Source organism: Pelophylax lessonae, assembly GCF_965119305.1.
Source record: "Pelophylax lessonae genome assembly, chromosome: 4".
NCBI classification, from domain to species: Eukaryota; Metazoa; Chordata; class Amphibia; order Anura; family Ranidae; genus Pelophylax; species Pelophylax lessonae.
The window spans coordinates 200,668,277-200,690,112 of NC_138771.1; the positions used below are offsets into that span (position 1 = coordinate 200,668,277).

Below are 21,836 nucleotides of genomic sequence, written 5' to 3' on the forward strand. Positions count from 1 at the left end.
TCCCAAGGAAGCAAAGATATTCCCCTTTCCCGCCTATTTTGACATCATTGTCGCAAGTCGGTGGGGTTCCCCCAAACACACTGTCTGGGGTCCATAAGCGCTTTGCTAGAAGGTATCTGTTTGAAGAGTCCCTGATAAAGAAACTGACAGTACCACCCGTGGTGGGCTCTCAGGTTTCCAGGATGAATAAAGCCACCCTCCTTCCAGTGGAGGACTCTCCGTCCTTTAAGGACCCCTTTGATAAGAGAGCTTAATATCTGGTATGATACCTTTTCACCATGGCCGGTTCGGTTCTGCGGCCAGCGTTTGCAATAACCTTGGTTTCACCGACATTAACGGAATGGGCTAAGCTCTTCTTGGCCCATAAGTGGCCTGATTTTTATGGTGGTGGTGTCTAAGGACCAGGGATCAAAATCCACTAACCCCGTAGCGGGTTCCAAAAGGCCCTGTCCGGGTAAGTCAAGAGCGGGCCCTCCAGACACACTCGCTTCTGCCTGAAGACATGCCCTCCACAAAACTGGACTATCTGGGCCAGGCCCTGGACAGGACTTTAGCCCGTGTGTTTCTTCCGGAGCTGAAACTCGAAGTTGCAGGATGCGATACGGCTTCTGCTGTCCAACTGACAATCATCCCTCAGGACTTGCATGCAAGTGCTGGGCCTGATGGTCTCCACCTTTTGAGCCGTTTCGGTTTTCCCAGTTCCATACCAGGTCTCTACAGAAGGAGATCCTTGTCAAATGGAACAAGAACCCACAGACTCTAGACAATCTGATCCTGTTGAGCTGGCGTACGAGGGGATTCCTGATCTGGTGACTTCGTACTGGTTAGTCGTTCCTTCCTAAAGTTGTCTCTGGTTTCCATTTAAATGAAGACATTGTGTTGCCTTCTCTGTGTCGTAAGCATCCTAAAAAGATTGCCCTCCGTTCTTTGGATGTGGTTCGGGGATCAGGGTGTACTTGGCAGCGACTGAGTCGTTCCAGCAATCGGATTCTCCATTATTCCTTACGGATGGACCCCGTAGGGGAATGGCCGCGTCTGCTGTGACCATTTCCAGATGGATCAGATAGACGGTGGTGCAGGCCTATTCAATTAAGGGCCAGGGTCCTCCTTTCCCTATTAAGGCGCATTCTACAAGGGCGCTTAGTGCCTTCTGGGCTTTCCGTCATCGGGCGTCAGTGATGCAGGTGTGCAAGGCGGCCACGTCTGTGCACACTTTCACAAAATTTTATACGGTGGATGTGTTGGCATCTGCGGATGCTTCTTTTGACTGCAAGGTTTTGCAGGCCGCTGTTGGAGAGATTTAGTCCTCTTTGAGGGTGTATTTGTTGTTTTTGTCAGGTGAGCTCCAATTGTTTCTGGTTGTGCTCTTGTTTTGCCTGGTTGGCTATGTTTAGCCATTGGGAAGTGTGTTTTTTCATGTAGTGTTATTCCCACCCCTCATATTAACACTGTTTTGGGACGTCCCATTGGTCAAGAAGATATGGAGCTGTATCCGTCAATGAACGAAAGAGAAAACTGAATTTTTGTCTTACCGTAAAATCCTTTTCTCTGATGTTCGATGGACATATCACCTGCCCCTCTGTTGAGTTGGGTTTTATGTTCTTCTGACACTGCTTGTTACAAAACTGAAGTCCTATAGCAGGAAGTGAGAGTATACGCCCTGGGACTGCCCTAGGCGTCGTCAAATTTATTGCTGCCTAGTGTCCTACTCCAATGGAGAACAGCATAAACCAACAGTCAAGAAGATATGGAGCCGTCCATGAACATTGGAGAAGGATTTTACGGTAAGGCAAAAATCCAGTTTTCTGTATCGTTCATTGACAGGCGCAACTCCATATTCTTCTTGACCATTGGGTTATGCTGCCCCCTACAGGATGAGGACACCAGGCAGGAAAAAAAAAAGCCCATATCCTGGGGCCTATGCCATCTAACTGATCTCTATAATTAGTCCCCTGAAATCTCCTGGGAAACAGACATCTTGGGATTGTTCATCCCCTGCAGTTCTCACCTGTTCCTCTCTGATTTTACACTCACTTCATAGAGAGAATTTTGAGCAGAGTTTGATGGCAGGAAATTTAAATGCGTCTTTCACACGTGGACTGTTAATTTCATCAGTTCAGTCATGTCAAAATGGATTAAGTATTCATTAGTTTATCATCAGCTCTCTTTCGTTTTTCTCCAGCGTTCATCCGTTTTTCACCAGCGCTCATCTGTTTTTCGTCTGTGCTCAGCCGTTTGTTTATATCCACTACCAATGCAAAAACAGATGAAAAACTGACCATTTTTTATCCAATCCGTTTTTTAACGGAAGAAAAATAGAGCTTTGATCAGTTTAAAAAGTTATGACGTACAACAGATGACGGATGCGGATGTAAACTGATGTAAATTGATGATCATTCATTTACATCCGTTTTTCCATAGAGCTGAATTTGTCTGTTGTTCATCCATCAATGGATGGATCAAAAACAGACAAATGGGCAGCATGTGTGAAAGGGGTCGAAGAGAGGTTTTAACCAAAATGTCTTTGTGATAGGGTTTTCGGTTAAAGTGATTACATTTAGTTTACTTGCCTGTTCTGTGCAATGGTTTTGAACAGAGCAGCCCTGATCCTGCTCTTCTTTTGTCCCCCACTGGCTCTCCTGGCTAAACCCCCCCCCCCCCCGCGCCAAGCCGCTTGCTATGGGGGCACTTGTATGTGCTTAATGACACATAGTGTGGGGTTCAGCCCCTTTCCCTGCTCCCTCCAAACAGGCTGTGATTGAACCACTTACAGTACAAGGATATTTAGGTAGAATCCAAAACCTACTTGCACTTCTACATTTCGAATATACAGTACTCACAAAAGGGAGTACTCCCCTCAGTAACAACACTGACGAAATGGCACTTTGCTACAGTGTAAAGTAGTGATTGTACAGCTTGTATAACGGTGTAAATTTTCTGTCCCCTCAAAATAACTCCACACACAGCCATTAATGTCTAAACCGCTGGCAACAAAAGTGAGTACACCCCTAACTGAAAATGTCCAAATTGGGTCCAAATTAGGCCCAATTAGCCATTTTCCCTCCCCGGTTTCATGTGAATGGGGAGCAGGTGTTAAATGTGGTGTTATCGCTCTCACTCATACTGGTCACAGGAAGTTCAACATGACACCTCATGGAAAAAAACTCTCTAAGGTTCGGAAAAAAAGATTTGTTGCTCTACATAAAGATGGCCTAGGCTATAGGAAGATTGCCAAGACCCTGAAACTGAGCTGCAGCATGGTGGCCAAGACCATATAGTGGTTTAACCGGACAGGTTCCAGTCAGAACAGGCATCACCATGGTCAACTAAATAAGTTAAGTGCACGTGCTCAGCGTCATAGCCAGGAGGTTGTCTTTGAGAAGTAGACGTATTAGTGCTGCCAGCATTGCTGCAGAGGTTGAAGGGGTGGGGGGTCAGCCTGTCAGTACTCCATACACCACACACTGCATCAAATTGGTCTGCATGGCTGTCGTCTCAGAAGGAAGCCTCTTCTAAAGATGATACACAAAACAGCCCGCAAACAGTTTGCTGAAGACAAGCAGACTAAGAACATGGATTACTAAAACCATGTAGTGTGGTCTGATGAGACCAAGATAAACTTATTTGGTTCAGATGGTGTCAGGTGTGTGGGGCAGAAACCAGGTGAGGAGTACAAAGACAAGTGTGTCTTGCCTACAGTCAAGCATGGTGGAGGGAGTGTCATGGTCTGGGGCTGCATTAGTGCTGCCGGCACTGGGGAGCTACAGTTCATTGAGGGAACCATGTATGCCAACATGTACTGTAACATACTGAAGCAGAGCAGGATCCTCTCCCTTCGGAGACTGAGCCGCAGGGCATTCCAGGGCAGTTATTCATATAACATAACGATCCCAAACACAAGGCGACCACTGCCTTGCTAAAGAAGCTGATTGTAAAGGTGATAGACTGGTCAAGCATGTCTCCAGACCTAAACCCTATTGAGCATTTGCGGGGTATCCTCAAATGCGCTCCTTTACCTTCCAAGGTCTTGAACACTTGCCAGCTCCATGATGTCGTCAGAAAGGAGTGGAAGAGGAACTCTATGCCCAAGAGGGTTAAGGCAGTGCTGGAAAATAATGGTGGCCACACAAAACATTGACACTTTGGCCCCAATTCGGACATTTTCAGGTAGGGGTGTACTCACTTTTGTTGCCAGCGGTTTAGACATTAATGGCTGTGTGCTGAGTTATTTCGAATTTACACTTTTATACAAGCTGCACATTCACTATTTTACATTGTAGCAAAGTGGAATTTTTTCGGTGTTACATGAAAAGATATAATATATTTACAAAAATGCGAGGGGTGTATTCCCTTTTGAGATACTGTATGTGTTTTATGTGCATTGCTAGATAGTCTTTGCAGTGGCTTGCAGTGTGTTTTTAGGCTCATTTTGGATACTTGCTCAATATTTGCTTACCAGGAAGCCAGGGATAATCTCTTCTCTTATACATAAATTAGAGAGGTTTATAAGCATTTTCATGAAAATTGTGCTTTCTGGAAGCCACGGGTAAATGGAGCAAATTTGTTTTCCAGCAATATATCAAACTAGAAAACGTACAATTTCCAGGGAAATTGTGTGAAGTGTTCTTGCCGCCACTGGTAGTCTCCAGCTGGAGTGGGTGGAGTAACTGTGGGTGTGTGTGGGTGTGGCAGCAGTTAAGAAATTTTGGCAGTTGAAAACAGTCTAGTTTTGAACATTCCGGAACATTCCGCCATTCATTCTTATGGGGCAACTTACCAAAGTTGGAGGTCCCCATCTTCATACGGATCTGGTGTAAAAGCTCTCAATCTCACAGCTTAGAGACTTCTACCGTAGGAATGACAAGACCCCGGCCGACATTTCGTTGTATAGTATGTCTATGAAACATTAAAACTGAAGGCACAGTCACAGGTTAGAAAACGGCCTTGAAATTTGACATGGTTTGAGTGCAGTTTCAATGAATGTCAAGGGACGACATGAGTTGGAAACAAACGGTCGGTAATAGTGTAAAAACTATTAGGGCTCTTGCTTAGATGTGACAGCAGGGATAGGCTGTCATTAAAAATGAGGGAGTGGCAGCAGTTTCGAAATTGTGGCAAGATTTGTTCGCTCATCTAACTATTTTCAGGCCCCACTCTAGTTTTGAACATTCCGCCATTCATTCCTATGGGGCCAATTTCGCCACAAAAACGATATTTCGCAAACCATTTGGCAAACCTTCCAAAACGTAATAGCAACGCGATCGGGAACGATCCGCTTCTGCGTGTGCGGTGATCGCATGTAATATCTGAGAGCACTGCTCCTTCATTGCATGCGATCGGATGTGCAGTGCGAATTCAGCCATACACTTTGTATGGTTAAATTCGCACTGCACCCGCACAAAAGTCGCACATGAGGCATTTTTTCAGCCGCATCAGGATCGGATCGCACAGTGGTTCACACTTGTGCGATCCGATCCTGTGCGAACTGTCAGATCGCACTGCGATATGCGATCAAACGAGGGGTGTCGTTAACATTGACACCCCCAGTGTATCGCATATGGCAGTGTGAACTGCCAGATGTGCGTTTGCGATGCGGGAACAGGCTGCGAATTCGCAGCCTTCCCGCATTGCACAAGTGTGACCCGGCACTAAAAGTTAAGTCTGATTCTAAATATTAATGAATTTATTTTCATGTGTTTATTTTCCTTTTTTTATGTTTTTTTTTTTTTTTACTGCATAATGCAATAACCTATTGTAATCACTATGGATAATCCTATATAAACAGTTTTTGGTTTAATGCTTATTCTCACTGCTTTTCACACAGAGTCTTCAAGCAGCCCAGAGAGAAGCACAAATTAAAGTTCTGGAAGGGCGTTTGAAACAAACTGAAATCACCAGTGCTACTCAAAACCAGCTTCTGTTCCACATGTTAAAGGAAAAAGCAGAACTGAACCCAGAACTCGATGCTCTTTTGGGACATGCACTACAAGGTTGTATCTTGAATGTAGCATTTGCTTTTACTGCATGTTTGCATTTATGCATGTCTGAGAAATCTTAATTGTGAGCTTGTCTCTGGAATAAATGCTGTAGATAACTTTATTAGGGCGAAGCCATTTCTTTAGTTTGCCTCACTCATCATTTTTTTTCCAAATAAATGTATGTAAACCAGTACCTTTTTTGGGGGTTGAACTTTTGAGTATTATTTTAGTTCCCTCTGATATAGAATCACATATATAAATCTATAGAATATGTGTATGTACACATTGTGACTGTTATTTTTCAGCCATCCATATCCTTTTTGCACAATAGTTGCTCAGACATGATTGGCCTGTTAGAATTTCATTAAGTTGAACAGAGCAGCTGCATTGCTTATTTGAGAAGTACAGGTCAATATCTGTAGAGTGAAGAAACCGTAAATCTGTGAGGTGCAGCATATCCATTTAAGAATTATTTAATGAAGCATTGATTTTACAATGTGAAATCTGTTGGCTTGTTCTTCATGTTCATGATTTCAAGCTAGAATTTATTTCTGAGATATTATTTTGTGGGTACTGAATAATGTCTTGAAGGCCTTGCTGCTAGGATTTTTTTGTGAGGTTTTGCTGAGATAATAGCTGTGCAAATCCTTGCTATATGTAAGAAGTGAGGAGAAAGTTGTCACCACATATGGCTTATTCTCAATTTATCAGTAATTGGTTAATTATGCAGTTTCAGTATATGATATTACATTACAGCATCTATTCTCTACCTTAAAGGGTAAGTGCACTTTTAAAACACATTAGCTAATAAAAAAAAAAAAAAAAGTTTGAAAATAACATTTTGCTACTTCGTTCTCTTTTTCTGTTATTTGAAAGCAGTTGTAAAAGGTCCAGCAGTTAAAATTTACTTTTGTTTATCTATAGCCTGTCTTTAGGAGCCCTAGGCTCTGTTTCATGAGTAACATTAATAATGTATCCCAGGGTCTCTAAATGTGCATGGCTGCCAGATGGGCAGCTAAAGTCTGCTTGGGATGCCTTATTTTCTCCACTGTTATTCCTCATGTACTGTACTGTACACATGCTTTCTTATACGACACTGAAGTGGAAAGCTGCATTAATATCATAATTTTATGGCATAACATTGTATATTTATCACAAAAGTGCACTTATCCTTAGAGATCACATGAAAGGAGCGTCCCTTCTAAAATGGATAAGATTTAAACTAAGTGATAATCCTGAATTCTGCAGTATGATATTCCATCATAAATTATTTTCATGTTTTCTCTTTCATTCATTGACTGACGCAGCTCTTGTCATTCTTGACCATTGGGTTATGCTGCCCCTACAGGAGTAGGACACTAGGCAGAAAAAACTTCTGGCTACACCCATGGGCAGTCCCAGGGGGTATACTCCCTCTTCCTGCTATAGTCACTCAGTTTTTTTCTTCCTAGTCAGTAGTAAGGACCTAGTTTCTTTCTGGGATATTTGATCATGGCAACATTTTTTAGATAGAAAATTTTTTCCTCCTGGATTTTTCCTGTGAGATCTTCGATCAACTGCCAGACTGGGCGACAAGCTGGATAATCTAGATCCAGTGGTCAATCCAGTCTGGCCAGCGAGCGCACACAGGCCTCAGCTCTGCACCAGTTTGGCTGCGACACAGCCCCACTGGACGGGGGCGGGCCCTGCAAGTTAAACGTCTTGCGAGGTCATAGAAACATAGAATGTGTCGGCAGATAAGAACCATTTGGCCCATCTAGTCTGCCCAATATATCTGAATCCTATGAATAGTCCTTGGCCCTATCTTATATGAAGGATAGCCTTATGCCTATCCCATGCATGCTTAAACTCCTTCACTGTATTTGCAGCTACCACTTCTGCAGGAAGGTTATTCCATGCATCCACTACTCTCTCAGTAAAGTAATACTTCCTCATATTACTTTTAAACCTTTGCCCCTCTAGTTTAAAACGGTGTCCTCTTGTGGTAGTATTTCTTCTTTTAAATATGCTCTCCTCCTTTACCGAGTTGATTCCCTTTATGTATTTAAAGGTTTCTATCATATCCCCTCTGTCTCTTCTTTCTTCCAAGCTATACATGTTAAGGTCCTTTAACCTTTCCTGGTAAGTTTTTTCCTGTAATCCATGTACTAGTTTAGTAGCTCTTCTCTGAACTCTCTCTAGAGTATCTATATCCTTCTGGAGATATGGCCTCCAGTACTGCGCACAATACTCCAAGTGAGGTCTCACCAGTGTTCTGTACAGCGGCATAAGCACTTCCCTCTTTCTACTGCTTATACCTCTCCCTATACATCCAAGCATTCTGCTGGCATTTCGTGCTGCTCTATTACATTGTCCTCCCACCTTTAAGTCTTCTGAAATAATTACTCCTAAATCCCTTTCCTCAGATACTGAGGTCAGGACTGTGTCAAATATTCTATATTCTGCCCTTGGGTTTTTACGCCCCAGGTGCATTATCTTGCACTTATCCACATTAAATTTCAGTTGCCAGAGTTCTGACCATTCTTCTAGTTTTCCTAAATCCTTTTCCATTTGGCATTTCCCTCCAGGAACATCAACCCTGTTACATATCTTTGTGTCATCAGCAAAAAGACAAACCTTACCATCGAGGCCTTTTGCAATATCACTTATGAAGATATTAAACAAAATTGGTCCCAGTACAGATCCCTGAGGTACCCCACTGGTAACATGACCTTGTTCTGAATGTTCTCCATTGACTACAACCCTCTGTTGTCTGTCACTCAGCCACTGCCTAATCCACTCAACAATATGGGAGTCCATGTTCAATGACTGTAGTTTATTGATAAGTCTTCTATGTGGGACAGTGTCAAAAGCCTTACGACCTGGCCTCGGCTTGAGTCACAGCGTTCCTCCTTGCCGGCAGCCCCCGTTTCAATGGAGAGGAGGATCTGTCTGGAGCAGTGCTCACCTACTACCTGGTACGGTGAGTAGCTGTCCCTCCTCTACCCCTGGAGGGTTTGGGGTGGACGTGGGCCCCTCCTTCGGATGGTCAGACCCCCAGGTTCCCCTCCTTCCCACAGGCACCCCCCCGCCAAGTCCCACATCCTGCCTCCTCCTCCCCTCCACATACGCAGGGGATGTATTTTTTTTTTTGGGTGGTCTGGTCACTTTCCTGGACTGGGGGCTGCGCCGCCAGTGACCGGACGATTGATTGTTGCAGGAGCCTGTGTCGGCGGGTGGTAAGTCTGGTGGGGTCCTTTCCCCCTCTCCTGAGGATCGCTCTGTGCCTTGTACTGTGTGACCGGGTGGTGCTGCCAGCGTGGTGAGAATTGTACCTTAGCAGTGTGTTATACTTTTTTGTGGGGTCCCCCTGGTGGCTCATGGAGGTTCCCGACTTCGGAAGGTTTTCAGGGTTTTTACTCAAACCTGTTCACAGTCCCCAGGAAGGAAGGCAAAGAGCGTCCAATCCTGGACCTCAAGGCGCTAAACTGCTTTGTGCGGGTACAGAAGTTCAGAATGGAGTCCATTCAAAGGGTAGTGGCATCCCTTCATCAGGGGGAGTTCCTCGCTTCTATAGATATCAGGGATGCCTATCTTCACATTCCAATATGTGCCACTCACCAGCGTTTTCCTCGCTTTGCTGTGGGAGAGGAGCATTATCCGTTTGTGGCGTTACCCTTTTGGTCTCTCCTCTGCTCCTCCGGTCTTCACAAAAGTGTTTGTTCCGGTGCTAGCCTTGCTACGTCAACGGGGGATCGCGGTACTGGGCTACTTGGACGATCTCCTTCTGTGAGCGAACTCACTCTCTGCTCTGGCGGAGAACCTGGAGATCACAATACAAACTGCGGGAGTTCGGCTGGATTCTGAATTTTCAGAATTTTGCCCTGGTTCCGTCCACAAAGCTAGACTATTTGGGCCTGACTCTGGACTCGGCCATAGCCAGAGTGCTCCTTCCTCTGGACAAACTCCAGAAATTGTAGACTGCATTTCGCCTCCTGCTGTTCAACAATTGGTCATCCCTCTGGACTTGCATGCGGGTGCTGGGCCTGATGGTATCTTCCTTCGAGGCGGTTCTGTTTGCACAGTTCCATACGAGGTCCCTGCAAAGGGAAATTCTGACCAAGTAGGACAAGACTCCTCAGTGTCTGAACAATTAGATCCCGCTGAGTCGGGGAACAAAGGAGTCCCTGATATGGTTGCTTTTTTCTCCGGCGCTTCGGGTGGGGAAAATTTTCCCTCTAATTTTTTACTGTGCTGAGCAAATAAAAAAATTTCTGAGGGCAAACCTTTAGACTGAGCAATGGGGGGGGGGGGGGGACGTTAATGCAGAGTGACCAGCATTCCCCCAATCAATGCAGTGCCCACAGCATTGCCCCCAATCAATGCAGAGTGCCCACAACATTGCCCCCAATCAATGCAGAGTGCCCACAACATTGCCCCCAATCAATGCAGAGTGCCCACGGCATTGCCCCCAATCAATGCAGAGTGCCCACGGCATTGCCCCCAATCAATGCAGAGTGCCCACGGCATTGCCCCCAATCAATGCAGAGTGCCCACGGCATTGCCCCCAATCAATGCAGAGTGCCCACAGCATTGCCCCCAATCAATGCAGAGATGCCAGCATTCCCCCGCGAGACCCGTGCACTTACCTCAGGGCAGCTTCTCAGTCCCCGCGTCTCCTCAGTCCTCCCGCCTCCTCCTCGGACCTCGGCCAATGGCATGGGGTGGTTTGCCTTTCGGCCAATCAGGAAGCGGGAGGACCCGCTCCCTGATTGGCCAGGAGGAGGATCCGTGTGACAATAGCGAATTTTCATTCGCTATTGTCACACAATGGGCGGGCTCTCGGGGCGCACTGCTCACTACCTTCACTGTCTTCACGCGGCTGCATGGTCTGAATTTGTGCTACGCCGGACCGTCAATCAGACTGCACGGCCGCGCATGCCCGCTGCTTAAAGGGAACATTGGCTGGGAAAATCCTTCCTCCCCTTGTATTGGACAGTGGTCACCACAGATGCCAGCCTGTCCGGCTGGGGAGGCATCCTCGGCAGGCATTCTGCTCATGGGATCTGGAGGCTCGAAGAGTCCAGACTACCGATCAGTGTCTTGGAACTCCGAGCGATCAGACTGTATCTGGATCATTAGAGGGATCATATTCAGGGATGCCCAGTGCGCATTCAATCGGACAATGCCACGACCGTGGCTTATGTCAATCACCAAGGGGGCACAAGAAGTGCCCTTGTGGCTCTGGTGGTATCCGGCATTCTGAGGTGGGCAGAACGGTTCGTTCCAGCCCCCTCCGACGTACACATTCTCGGGGTGGAAAATTGGCAGGCAGATTACCTCAGTCGGCAGGTGTTGGACCAAAGGGAGTGGTCCCTTCATCTGGAGGTGTTTCATCATCTGTGTCTCTGGTGGGGCACCCCCAAGGTGGATCTGTTGGCGTCTCTGCTCAACAGAAAGGTGCAGAGGTTTGTGGGCTCAGTCAAGGGATACACTGGCAGACGCCATAGACGCGCTGGTGGCTCCATGGGGTCAGTATCGTCTGATCTATGCCTTCCCTCCTCTCTAGCTTTTGCCCAGACTCCTACACAGGATCAAGGCAGAAGGGATTCCTGTCATCTTAGTGGCTCCGGACTGCCATTTCTGGGTTTGTTACGCCAATCTAGTGCGGCTAGTCGCCGACGTTCCTTGGAAGCTTCCTCTCAGGGAGGATCTGCTGTACCAAGGACCAATCTTCCATCCTGCTTTACAGTCGCTGGCTTTGATGGCTTGGCTGTTGAACGGCAGGTGCTAAAGGATAGAGGTCTGTCTGAATTGGTGATTCCTACATTATTAAAAGCTAGGAAATCTACTTCTACGAAGATCTATCATCGTACGTGGAAGACGTACATTGCGAGGTGTGAGTCTCTTAGAGTTCATCCTAGCACCTTCCCGGTTGCTCGGATCTTAAACTTCCTTCGACTGTTGGGGGGGGGGGGGGTAAACGAAAATTGGCCTTGGGTACCATCAAGGGCCAGGTATCAGCCTTAGTGGCTTTTTCCAGCGACCTATGGCCACACATTTCCTGGTGCGTACTTTTCTTCAGGGTGTCCGATATTTTGGTTCTTACAGTGTGAGCTCTGTTGCCACCTTGGAATCTCAATTTGGTGCTTTCAGCTCTACAGAAGCCTCCTTTTGAAAATATTTGGGAGATTTCGCCGCTTACACTGTCCCAGAAGGTGGCCTTTTTGGTGGCTAACACCTCTGCGCACAGGGTGTCGGAACTGGTGGCGTTCTCCCGTCCATCTTATTTAGTGATTCACAAGGATGAGGTTGTACACCTCCAGATGCATGGAATAACCTTCCTGCAGAAGTGGTAGCTGCAAATACAGTGAAGGAGTTTAAGCATGCATGGGATAGGCATAAGGCTATCCTTCATATAAGATAGGGCCAGGGACTATTCATAGGATTCAGATATATTGGGCAGACTAGATGGGCCAAATGGTTCTTATCTGCCGACACATTCTATGTTTCTATGTGTTTTGCCCCGGTCCGTCGTTCCTTCCTAAGGTGGTCTCTGACTTTCATTTGAATGAAGACATTGTGTTGCCTTCCCTGTGTCCCAGGCCTTAACATCCAAAGGAAATTGCCTTGCATGCCTTGGATGTGGTTTGGGCAATTAGGGTGTACCTGGCACCTACGGAGTCTTTCTGGAAGTCAGAATTTCTATTTGTGCTCACGGATGGACCTCGCAAAGGGTTGTCCACTACTTCTGCGACAATTTCTAGATGGATCAGACAGATGGTGGTTCAGGTCTATTCCATCAGCGGTCAGGTGCCACCTTTCCCTGTCAAGGCGCACTCAACTAGGGTGCTTAGTGCCTCCTGGGCTTTCTGTCATCCAGTGTCGGTGACGCAGGTTTGCAAGGCAGCCACCTGGTCGTCGGTGCACACTTTTACAAAGTTTTATAAAGTGGATGTGTTGGCATCTGCGGATGCTTCCTTTGCCCGCAAGGTTTTGCAGGCTGCTGTTTAAAAGGACCTGATCCTCTTTGAGGGTGTAATGTTTTTTTTCAGGTGAGTTGCAGTTATTTTGGTTGAGCCCCTGTTGACTGGTTGGCTACTGGTTTAGCATTGGGAATTTTTTGCTGTTTCCCACCCACTGCTTTGGGACATCCCATATAGAATAACAGGAGCTGTGTCCATCAATGAAGGAAAGAGAAAATGGGAATTTTGACTTGCCGTAAAGTCCATTTCTCTGATGTTCATTGGTAGACACAGTACCCACCTCTGGAGTTATAATCCTCCTGACACTGCTTGTAACAAACAAAACCATAGCAGGAAGAGGGAGTATACCCCCTGGGACTGCCCATGGGTGTAGCCAGAAGTTTTTTTCTGCCTAGTGTCCTACTCCTGTAGGGGGCAGCATAATCCAATGGTCAAGAATAACCGGAGCTGTGAACATCAGAGAAATGGATTTTACGGTATGTCAAAAATCACATGTTTCCCGTAAGTAACCCGTTGCTTCTTGGGGGGGGGGGGGCATGCACATTGGGCTTCAAAAAAATAAATACATTTATAGGCAGAAAAAAAAAACTCATATAGAGCATTTTTGTACTGGCGTTTAGGAACATTTAGCGCTTTTTTCTGCCAGAAAACTCTTCCAAAAACTCAAACCAGAAGGGTTTTTTTTCTTTTCTGCCTGTAAATTCTGAGTTTAAAATATGCCTCTAAACATCCTAATGTGCATGGATGCATAGGATAACATTAAGCTTTTTCTAAGGGGAAAACACAAAACTCCTTTTTAGAAGCTGCATTTGTTAAGCCCAGTATGCATGAACCCTAAACATTCTAATTGAATCATTGGCAAATATGAATTCCAAAAAAAAAAAAAAAAAAAAGATATTTTTATGGTGCAGTATAATTTTAATTCTTTCTTCTACACTTCAACAACCATGTTATCTGCAGTGTAGGCTCTTACATTGTTCCCTAAGCATGGCATACACAAGTAGAGACCAGGCTTTCACAGCTCGCGAGACGAGAACAACTTGGACATGTGTTATCAGGGACACTCCTCTCAAAGCTCCGTGCAGGGATGTGTTGAGTAAGGCAGGCGGGCTAGATCACTTGCAAAGGTAAAAGATCAGAAATGTAAAGGACAAACCCCAAAAAATTATTAAAACCTATTCATAGTAAATAGGTCAGGTCTGAGCATGTAGGCCCCTTACAAAATAATCTAGAGTGGGTGACACTGGGGACAAAGAGGCACATTTAATAAATACCTTCTTAGGCTCTGTGTATACATAGAATGGGGTAGCTCGTGTCCATAATGGGGGGGTGGTATTGATATAGCCCCAAATGAACCACTATGGCTCAACATTTATATGGTCCAAAATAATTGGACAGCATAAAGGGGATTAAAGCACCTGGATGGCATAAACCCACAAATCCTAAAATAATTGAGTTCTTTCATTTCAAAGCCATGGTTTCAAATTTTTAGGGACTCTTTAATGACTGGAATAGTACCACTTGATTGGCATAAGGGCAATGTGGTGCCTATATTTAAAAAGGATCATAATGTTTACCAAGTAATTATAGACCTGTTAATTTAACTTCTGTATTTGGGAAAATACTAGAGAGTTTAATAAGACTACATAGATGAGTTCTTGCTGGGAAAAAATATTTCAAGCAACAGACAGCATGGATTCATGAAATGCAGAAGTTGTCAGACAAGTTGGATTTCTTTTTATGAGGAAGTAAGTAAAACCTTAGACAAAGGACTGGCTGTGGATGTAGTATACTTGGATTTGCAAAGCGTTTGACGTAGTACCCCATACATGGCCAATGTTTAAGGTTAAGTCTACAGGCGTGTAAAAATCAGTTTGTAAATGGATGGAAAACTGGCTGAAAGACTGAATTCAGAGAGTAGTGGTTAATGACTCAAACGCTGACTGGTCTAGAGTAGGGATGATCGAACTTTTGAAAAGTTCGGTTTGACCAGAACACCCGAATTTCCCAAAAGTTCGGTTCGGATTTCAGAACCCCATTGAAATCAATGGGACCCGAACTTTGGTAATCAAAAAACACCATTTTTAAGCCCTAAAACCCAATAAATGCCCCTAAAAAGTGCCTAGGGTTCTGGGTCATGCCCCATTAACTATTAATCACACAAAAAAAGTTCTTAAAAATTGTCATTTTTGATAAAAAAGCCAATTATTGAAAGAGAGATTTTTTGATTTTGACTTTGGATTTAGTATCTGGGGGGTCTAAAAAGTGTACATGTGAAGTTTCAGCTCTGTAGCATGTCCAGAACCATGAGAAAAACATCTGAACTTGTGCACAGTACCACTATACACAAGTTCAGATGTTTTTCCTGACTGCAAAGAACCCAAAAAAATGCCTTCTATTAAACCGGCAAGGTGTTACAGCAGCGAAGCCAACCCCCTGAGCTGAAAGTTTTCTAATACAAACGATCTTTTTTTATGGTTCTGGACATGCTACAGAGCTGAAACTTCACATGTACACTTTTTAGAGCCCCCAGATACTAAATCCAAAAATCCAAAATCTCTTTTTTTTTTTTTTTTTAATTTTTTCAATAATTGGCTTTTTTATCAAAAATGACAATTTTTAAGAACTTTTTTGTGTGATTTTGTGTCTGGGGGGTCTAAAAGGTGTACCTGTGAAGTTTCAGCTCTGTAGCATGTCCAGCAGAAATATATTACTGTAAATGATTTCATTAGTGCAAGCATTTATTTCTGCTACTATCACACCTATATATGTCTAGGTGTGTATATAAATATATGGATGTGTGTATATACACCACTATACACAAGTTCAGATGTTTTGCCTGCCTCCAAAAAAAAAATGCCAGCAAAAACACACCTGGGCATTTTTTTTTGGACGCTAGCGTTTTTTTGGCATTTTTTTGGGTTCTTTTGAGGCAGGCAAAACATCTGAACTTGTGTATAGCGTATATATATATATATACACACATAATTATATGTATATAGACACCTAGCCATATATAGGTGTGATAGTAGCAGAAATATATTACTGTAAATGATTTCATTAGCGCAAGCATTTATTTCTGCTACTATCACACCTATATATGTCTAGGGGTATATATACAGACATATATGTGTATACATACCCCCTATACACATGTTCAGATGTCATGCCTGACATCAAACATGTCCTCAAAAAAGTGGCAGTGGCAGCCCCTGCAGCATAAAAAATGCTTGGCTGGTGAGAAGCCATATGGATGTGCCGAAGCAATTCAGAGAAATGATCATTTCTCTATAGCGGTCACCCTGCTATGGAAGGGTTTTGTCACCCTGCCATAGCAGTCACTGCCAGTTAACCCTACACTACACTACGGTCCCCTTACACTTAACACTTTCCCTACAGAAACTAAATTTTTGAAGCTAACTTAAGTGTAAAGGAGCACTCTAACTACACTAGATATCCCTTTCCTCACACTAATAAATAGCTAAATGACACTTTTAAAGTAAAATTAACAGAACTGCTTCCACTCTCTTCCATGTCCAGTATAACAATGCTAGGAATATGGCGGGGGCGATCTTATATACTGGGGGGCGTATTCACTAATGATTGGTCTAGGGACCCCCTAGTCACTCCAATCACATTCCTAGCATTCTCCTGCCCCCTCAATTGGCTTTTGCTAATGGTTCTGGTCCAATCATGGGCTTTTAAAGCCCATTTCCTGAAGCATTGCATTTTGGGCGGTTCTGGTTGCCGAATTCCGAAATTTTTGGGCAAAAAGTTCTAAATTCGGCCGAACCTCGAACACCCAATGTTCGGGCCGAACCGATGGTCAACCCGAACCGTTCGATCATCCCTAGTCTAGAGTTGTAAGTGGAGTACCTCAAGGTTCAGTGTTGGGACCCTTACTTTTATATGATATAGGGGCTGGGATTAAAAGTACCATTTCAGTCTTTGCAAATAACACCAAGCTATGCAGTGGAATAACATCCTTACAGGATGTCTCTAACTTACAAGCTGACCTCATTGCACTGTTTAATTGGAGACCTATGTGGCAAATTAGGTTTAACCAATTGGCGACCGCCCTATAGCAGTTTTATGTTCATAAATATGTGATCTAGCACTTCCGGCTGCTGGTGTGAATGCACGCCGCTAGCAGCTCACTCCCGCTGTTATTGTGCACAGCGGGAGCCGATCGCTGGGTACCACGGACCCGATGTCCGCTGGCACCCGCCAAACGTTCTGTACACAGAATGGCTATGTAAACAAGGGAGATTGCCGTTCTGTCAGTACAGAAGGTATGGATCCTGTGTTTCTGCAAAGCAAGAACATGCCGCCTCCTAGTAAAAGCACCTCTTCCCACAGTAAAAACACTGGCTATGCACACAGTTAACCCTTTGATCGCTCTTGATGTTAACCCCTTCCCAGTGCCAGTACAATAACAGTGCATTTTTTTTTTTTTTTAAGCACTAATCACTGTATTTAGTGTCACTGGTTCCCAAAAACTGTTAGTGTCTGATTTGTCCGCCACAATATCGCAGTCCCGCTATAAGTCGCTGATCGCAGATATTACTGGTAAAATAAATAAATATTCCATAAATATATATCCCATAGTTTGTAGATGCTATAGCTTTTGTGCGCAAACCAATCAATGTACGCTTATTGAGATTTTGTTTACCAAAAATAAGTAGTGGAATACATATTGGCCTACATTAGTGAAGAAATGTGATTTTTTTTTTTTTTTTTTTAACTTGGATAGGTTTAATAGCCGAAAGTAAAACATATTGTTGGGTTTTTTTTTTTTTTAATTGTAGTTTTTTTTTGTTTATAGTGCAAAAAATAAAACCAGCAGAGGTGTTTAAATACTACCAAAAGAAAGCTCTAATTGTGGGCAAAAAAATTATTTGAGTATAGTGTCACACAACCGTGCAATTAATTGTCAGTTAAAGTAACACAGTGCCGTTTCGCAAAAGATGGCCTGGTCGATAAGGGGGTAAATGAAGATGAGAGATCTGGAGATGAAGTAGTTAATGTTGAATGTAAAGTTTTGCACTTGGGGGGCTAAGAATATGCATGCATCATTCATACTAGGGGGAGTACAACTGGGGGGAATCAATGGTGGAGAAGGATCTGGGTGTTCTTGTAGATAATAAGCTTAATAATGGCATACAATTCTAAGCAGTGATTTCCAAAGCGAGCAAAGTCCTTTTTTGTATTAGGAGAGGTATAGACTCCAGAGAGAGAAATGAACATCATCATGCCCCTATAGAAATCCTCATCGGGAATATGCAGTTCAGTTTTGGGCACCAGTTCTCAAATAGGATATCAGGGAACTGGAGAAAGTGCAGAGTAGAGCAACCAAACTGATAAGAGGCATGGAGGAGCTCAGCTATTTACTTATTCTCTCTTAAGAAGAGGAGATGGAGGGGGGGGGGGGGATATGATCAACCTGTATAAATACATAAGTGGTCCAAATAGTGAACTTGGTGATGAGTTATTCACTTTAAGGTCATCACAGAGGACAAGGGGGGCACTTGTTACATCTGGATGAAAAGAGATTTAATCTCCAAATATGGAAAGGTTTATTCACAGTAAGAGCTGTTAAATTGTGGAGTAGACTCCCTAAAGAGCTGGTTCTGGCCAGCTAAGTAGATTGCTTTAAAAAAGGTATGGATTCTTTCCCAAATGTACATAATTTAACTGCGTACTAATATTTATAGGTAAAGTTACATAGTTAATCTTGTTGAAAAAAGTCCACATAGTTCAACCAATAAAAGGAAAAAAAAAAGAAAATCATACAATCCCATATATATAGTCTTATTCCTACAGTTGATCCAGAGGAAGGCAAAAACCCTTAGAAAAGTTGATCTAGGGAATATTCAGTTGCCTCTTGGGGGATCAGGAAGGATTTTTTTTGTGCCCTGCTAGAGCAAATTGGATCATGCTTTGCGGTCTTTTTTTTTTTTTTTTTGCCTTTATCTGTATCAACCGTGGGTATAAGATTGTGTATATTGGTATTTTTTTTTTCTCCTCTTATTGGTTGAACTAGATGACTTGTCGTTTTTTTTTTTTTTTTTTTCAACTAGACTTGCTATGTAACTATGTAAAGGAAGGATTGCTGTCAACTTATAGCTAAAAGTCCAGTAGTTGCCCAAAATAACGGTTATCTCATCCATGTATGATAAATATGGGTTATGCTGGAAATCTCTGAACCTGCAAACTTTAAAGATCCATGTCTTAATATAATCTTGTGATCTTGTGCATAGCTCATTGTATAAAGCAAAACTCTACTAAATGTTCACAGCATTGATAGAACAGACACAAAGGGAGAGTGCAAGGAAAAATGTATAAACTCTTTGTGATGCTTTACATTTTTACTGAGGTTTAAACCTATTTTTTTTTTATTTTTCTATAAATATATGTATGTGTAAATGAGCCCAAAATGTAGATTTGTTTACTATTGCTTACATCCCAATGGCTTGAGCTACTTTACTCCTTTCATGTGATTTCCAGTAAAAATTTCTTGATAGCAATGGAGATTGTTTCCCCTGGCAGTTGGCTCTGTTTTGATTTTGGTGTTGGTTTTTGTTTCCTTGCTTTAACTTACACAGACCTAGATAGCATTCAGATGGGTAAGTATGTTTTAAGCACTTTCTTTGTTGTGCAAATGCATGACTGACTAATTATCCATGAGCACTAACCAGAAGACCACGCAGACCTTCTGAGAATATGCTTTGCATGTCCTCCTTTGAGAACATCTCCACATCAACACATCCCCAACCTCATCCCTGCTCATACATTAAACAAGATATTAACAGCTGAATGCTGATAATATTGTCTCTGTACATCTGTAAGACTTGACACACCATTAACTTTCCACCCTTCGAGTATTCAGCACCATAACATTAAAAGTTGTCAGGTCACCCATTTCTTTATTAATCCCTCCAGCTTACTTAGAAGCCGCATCAAACATCTTAACAACTGTAATACTCACATAATATATCAATGTTTATTCTGAGCAATGCTCTCAGTATGTAGTTGTTGCAACCAAGCAGTTTTAATTTTTAGATGAGAGGGACAAAGCCCCTCACATTTCTTTTTAAGGTAAGCATAATTTTATAAAACTGTGATTAGATGTTTCCCTTTTATGGCATTGGACACACTTTTTATATTTCCTAATTCCTATATTTATTTACTTAATAACTGAAGTTGGTCTTTAAGATCCCAGATCTATGTATATTTTTTTTTCTAAACTGTTTTGTAGAGATCCTCTTTTGGACAGTTTTTTTTTTTTATTTTTATCTTTCTCTTATACAAGATTTATATTGCGGAAACCATTTGAGCCATGCTTTACAAAATAAGCGGAGAGAGTGCAGTTGCAATAAAATTTAGGACAAGATGGTTAGGGGTGCACTGCTAGTGAGAGGTTCCAATCTAAAGGGATAGCAAAGTGATGCAGAAGGTAGTAGCTGGTTGTGAGGAGTTGATCGAGAAAGCAAAATTTAGTTGCTAGGATAGGCTTGCATGAAGGAATGAATTTCAGGGATAGCCTAAAGGCTGAGTAAGAGATAGTCATACAGGTTGGAGTAGGGAGTCCCAGAGGATGGGAGAGGCTCTGTAGAAGTCCTGGACAAGAGCATGGGAGTAGGTGGTGAGGGAGCTGGAGAGCAGGAGGTCTTGAGAGAAGTGAAGTGGACAGTTTGGTTGATATTTTTAAATGAGATTGGTGATATAGCTGGCTTTGTAAGCTGCTATTAATATTTTGAACTTTATTTCTTGGGTAATTGGAAGACAGTGGAGGGATTGGCAGAGAGGGGTGACAGGCACTGAGCAGCTGGTAAGGTGGATGAGTCCGGCAGCAGCACTGATGGATTGAAAGGGGGATAGCCTATGTAGAGGGAGACAAATGAGGAGGGATTTGCAGTAGTCTAAGAGTCCATTCACACTAATACGACTTGTCAGGCGACTTGGTCAGCCTGACAAGTCGTGCACCGTCACGGTCCATTGTGTGGTACAGGAACGGTTCTAATAGGAGCGTCACAAGTCGCTCCGACTTAGAAAAAGGGTCCTGTACTACTTCGGGGCGACCTGGAGCGACTTGCATAGACATTCATTTTATGAAGTCCGTGCAAGTCGCGCCGAAGTCGCTCTGCACGCAACTTCACAGGTCGCCCCCGAAGTCGTGCCGCTTCAGTGTGAATGCGGTGTAAATGAGGGATAAGTGAATTAATTAGTAGCTTAATGGAGTAGTTTGTTAAAGCAGAGTTCCACTGGCTTATGTGTTTTTTAAAAATCAGCAGCTACAAAAAGTGTAGCTGCTGACTTTTAATACATATTCACCTGTCCCAAGGTCCAGCGATGCAGCTGGGGGGAGCTTTGGTTCTCTCCGTCTTCTCCCCGTGGCGCCGGTATCACTACTGTGGGCACCCGGCTGCGACAGCTTGCAGCTTCACAGTCGGGTGTGCACTGCGCGAGTAGCGCTGCATGTTGTGACTAGCCAGGCAATCTTCTGGGCCCTGTGACATGTCCCAGAAGATAGCAGGGTGGGAGGGGGAGAGGAGAACTTCTGCTCGAGCCGCCAAGGCAGCTCGAGCGGAAGTGGGAGCGGGTACCTGTCAAAACTAGGTACCTTCTCCCACCCCCCCCCCCCCCAAAAAAAAATGACATGCCAAATGTGGCATGTCAGGGGCTCAGGACAACTTAAAGAGCAAGTTCCGCTTTTGAGTGGAACTCCGCTTTAAGAATGGTAATGTTTAGGAAATGTTAGGAAATGGAGGCAGCAAAATGTGGATAGTGATCTGATGTGAGGATGAGTGCACCCTGGCTTCCCTACGCTATCCCTCGATGGAAATGTCTGGGGAGTGGGCTTAGGTGGAGAATATATTATGTGCTTAGGTTT

The 21,836-nt window shown here is 43.7% G+C and overlaps 1 protein-coding gene across 6 annotated transcripts in view; it reads left to right on the forward strand.

Moving 5' to 3' along the window:
- Positions 1-21,836, forward strand: part of KIF21A (kinesin family member 21A) — a 303,313-nt gene that overhangs the window by 221,805 nt on the left and 59,672 nt on the right. For 5 of the 6 annotated variants that reach the window (XM_082254436.1, XM_082254439.1, XM_082254440.1 and 2 more), the window contains 2 exons: positions 5,825-5,990; positions 19,549-19,569. In XM_082254436.1, coding sequence (XP_082110562.1) covers positions 5,825-5,990; positions 19,549-19,569 — 187 coding nt within the window. The remainder of the gene's footprint in view (positions 1-5,824; positions 5,991-19,548; positions 19,570-21,836) is intronic. The other variant, XM_082254437.1, reaches the window with a different exon arrangement.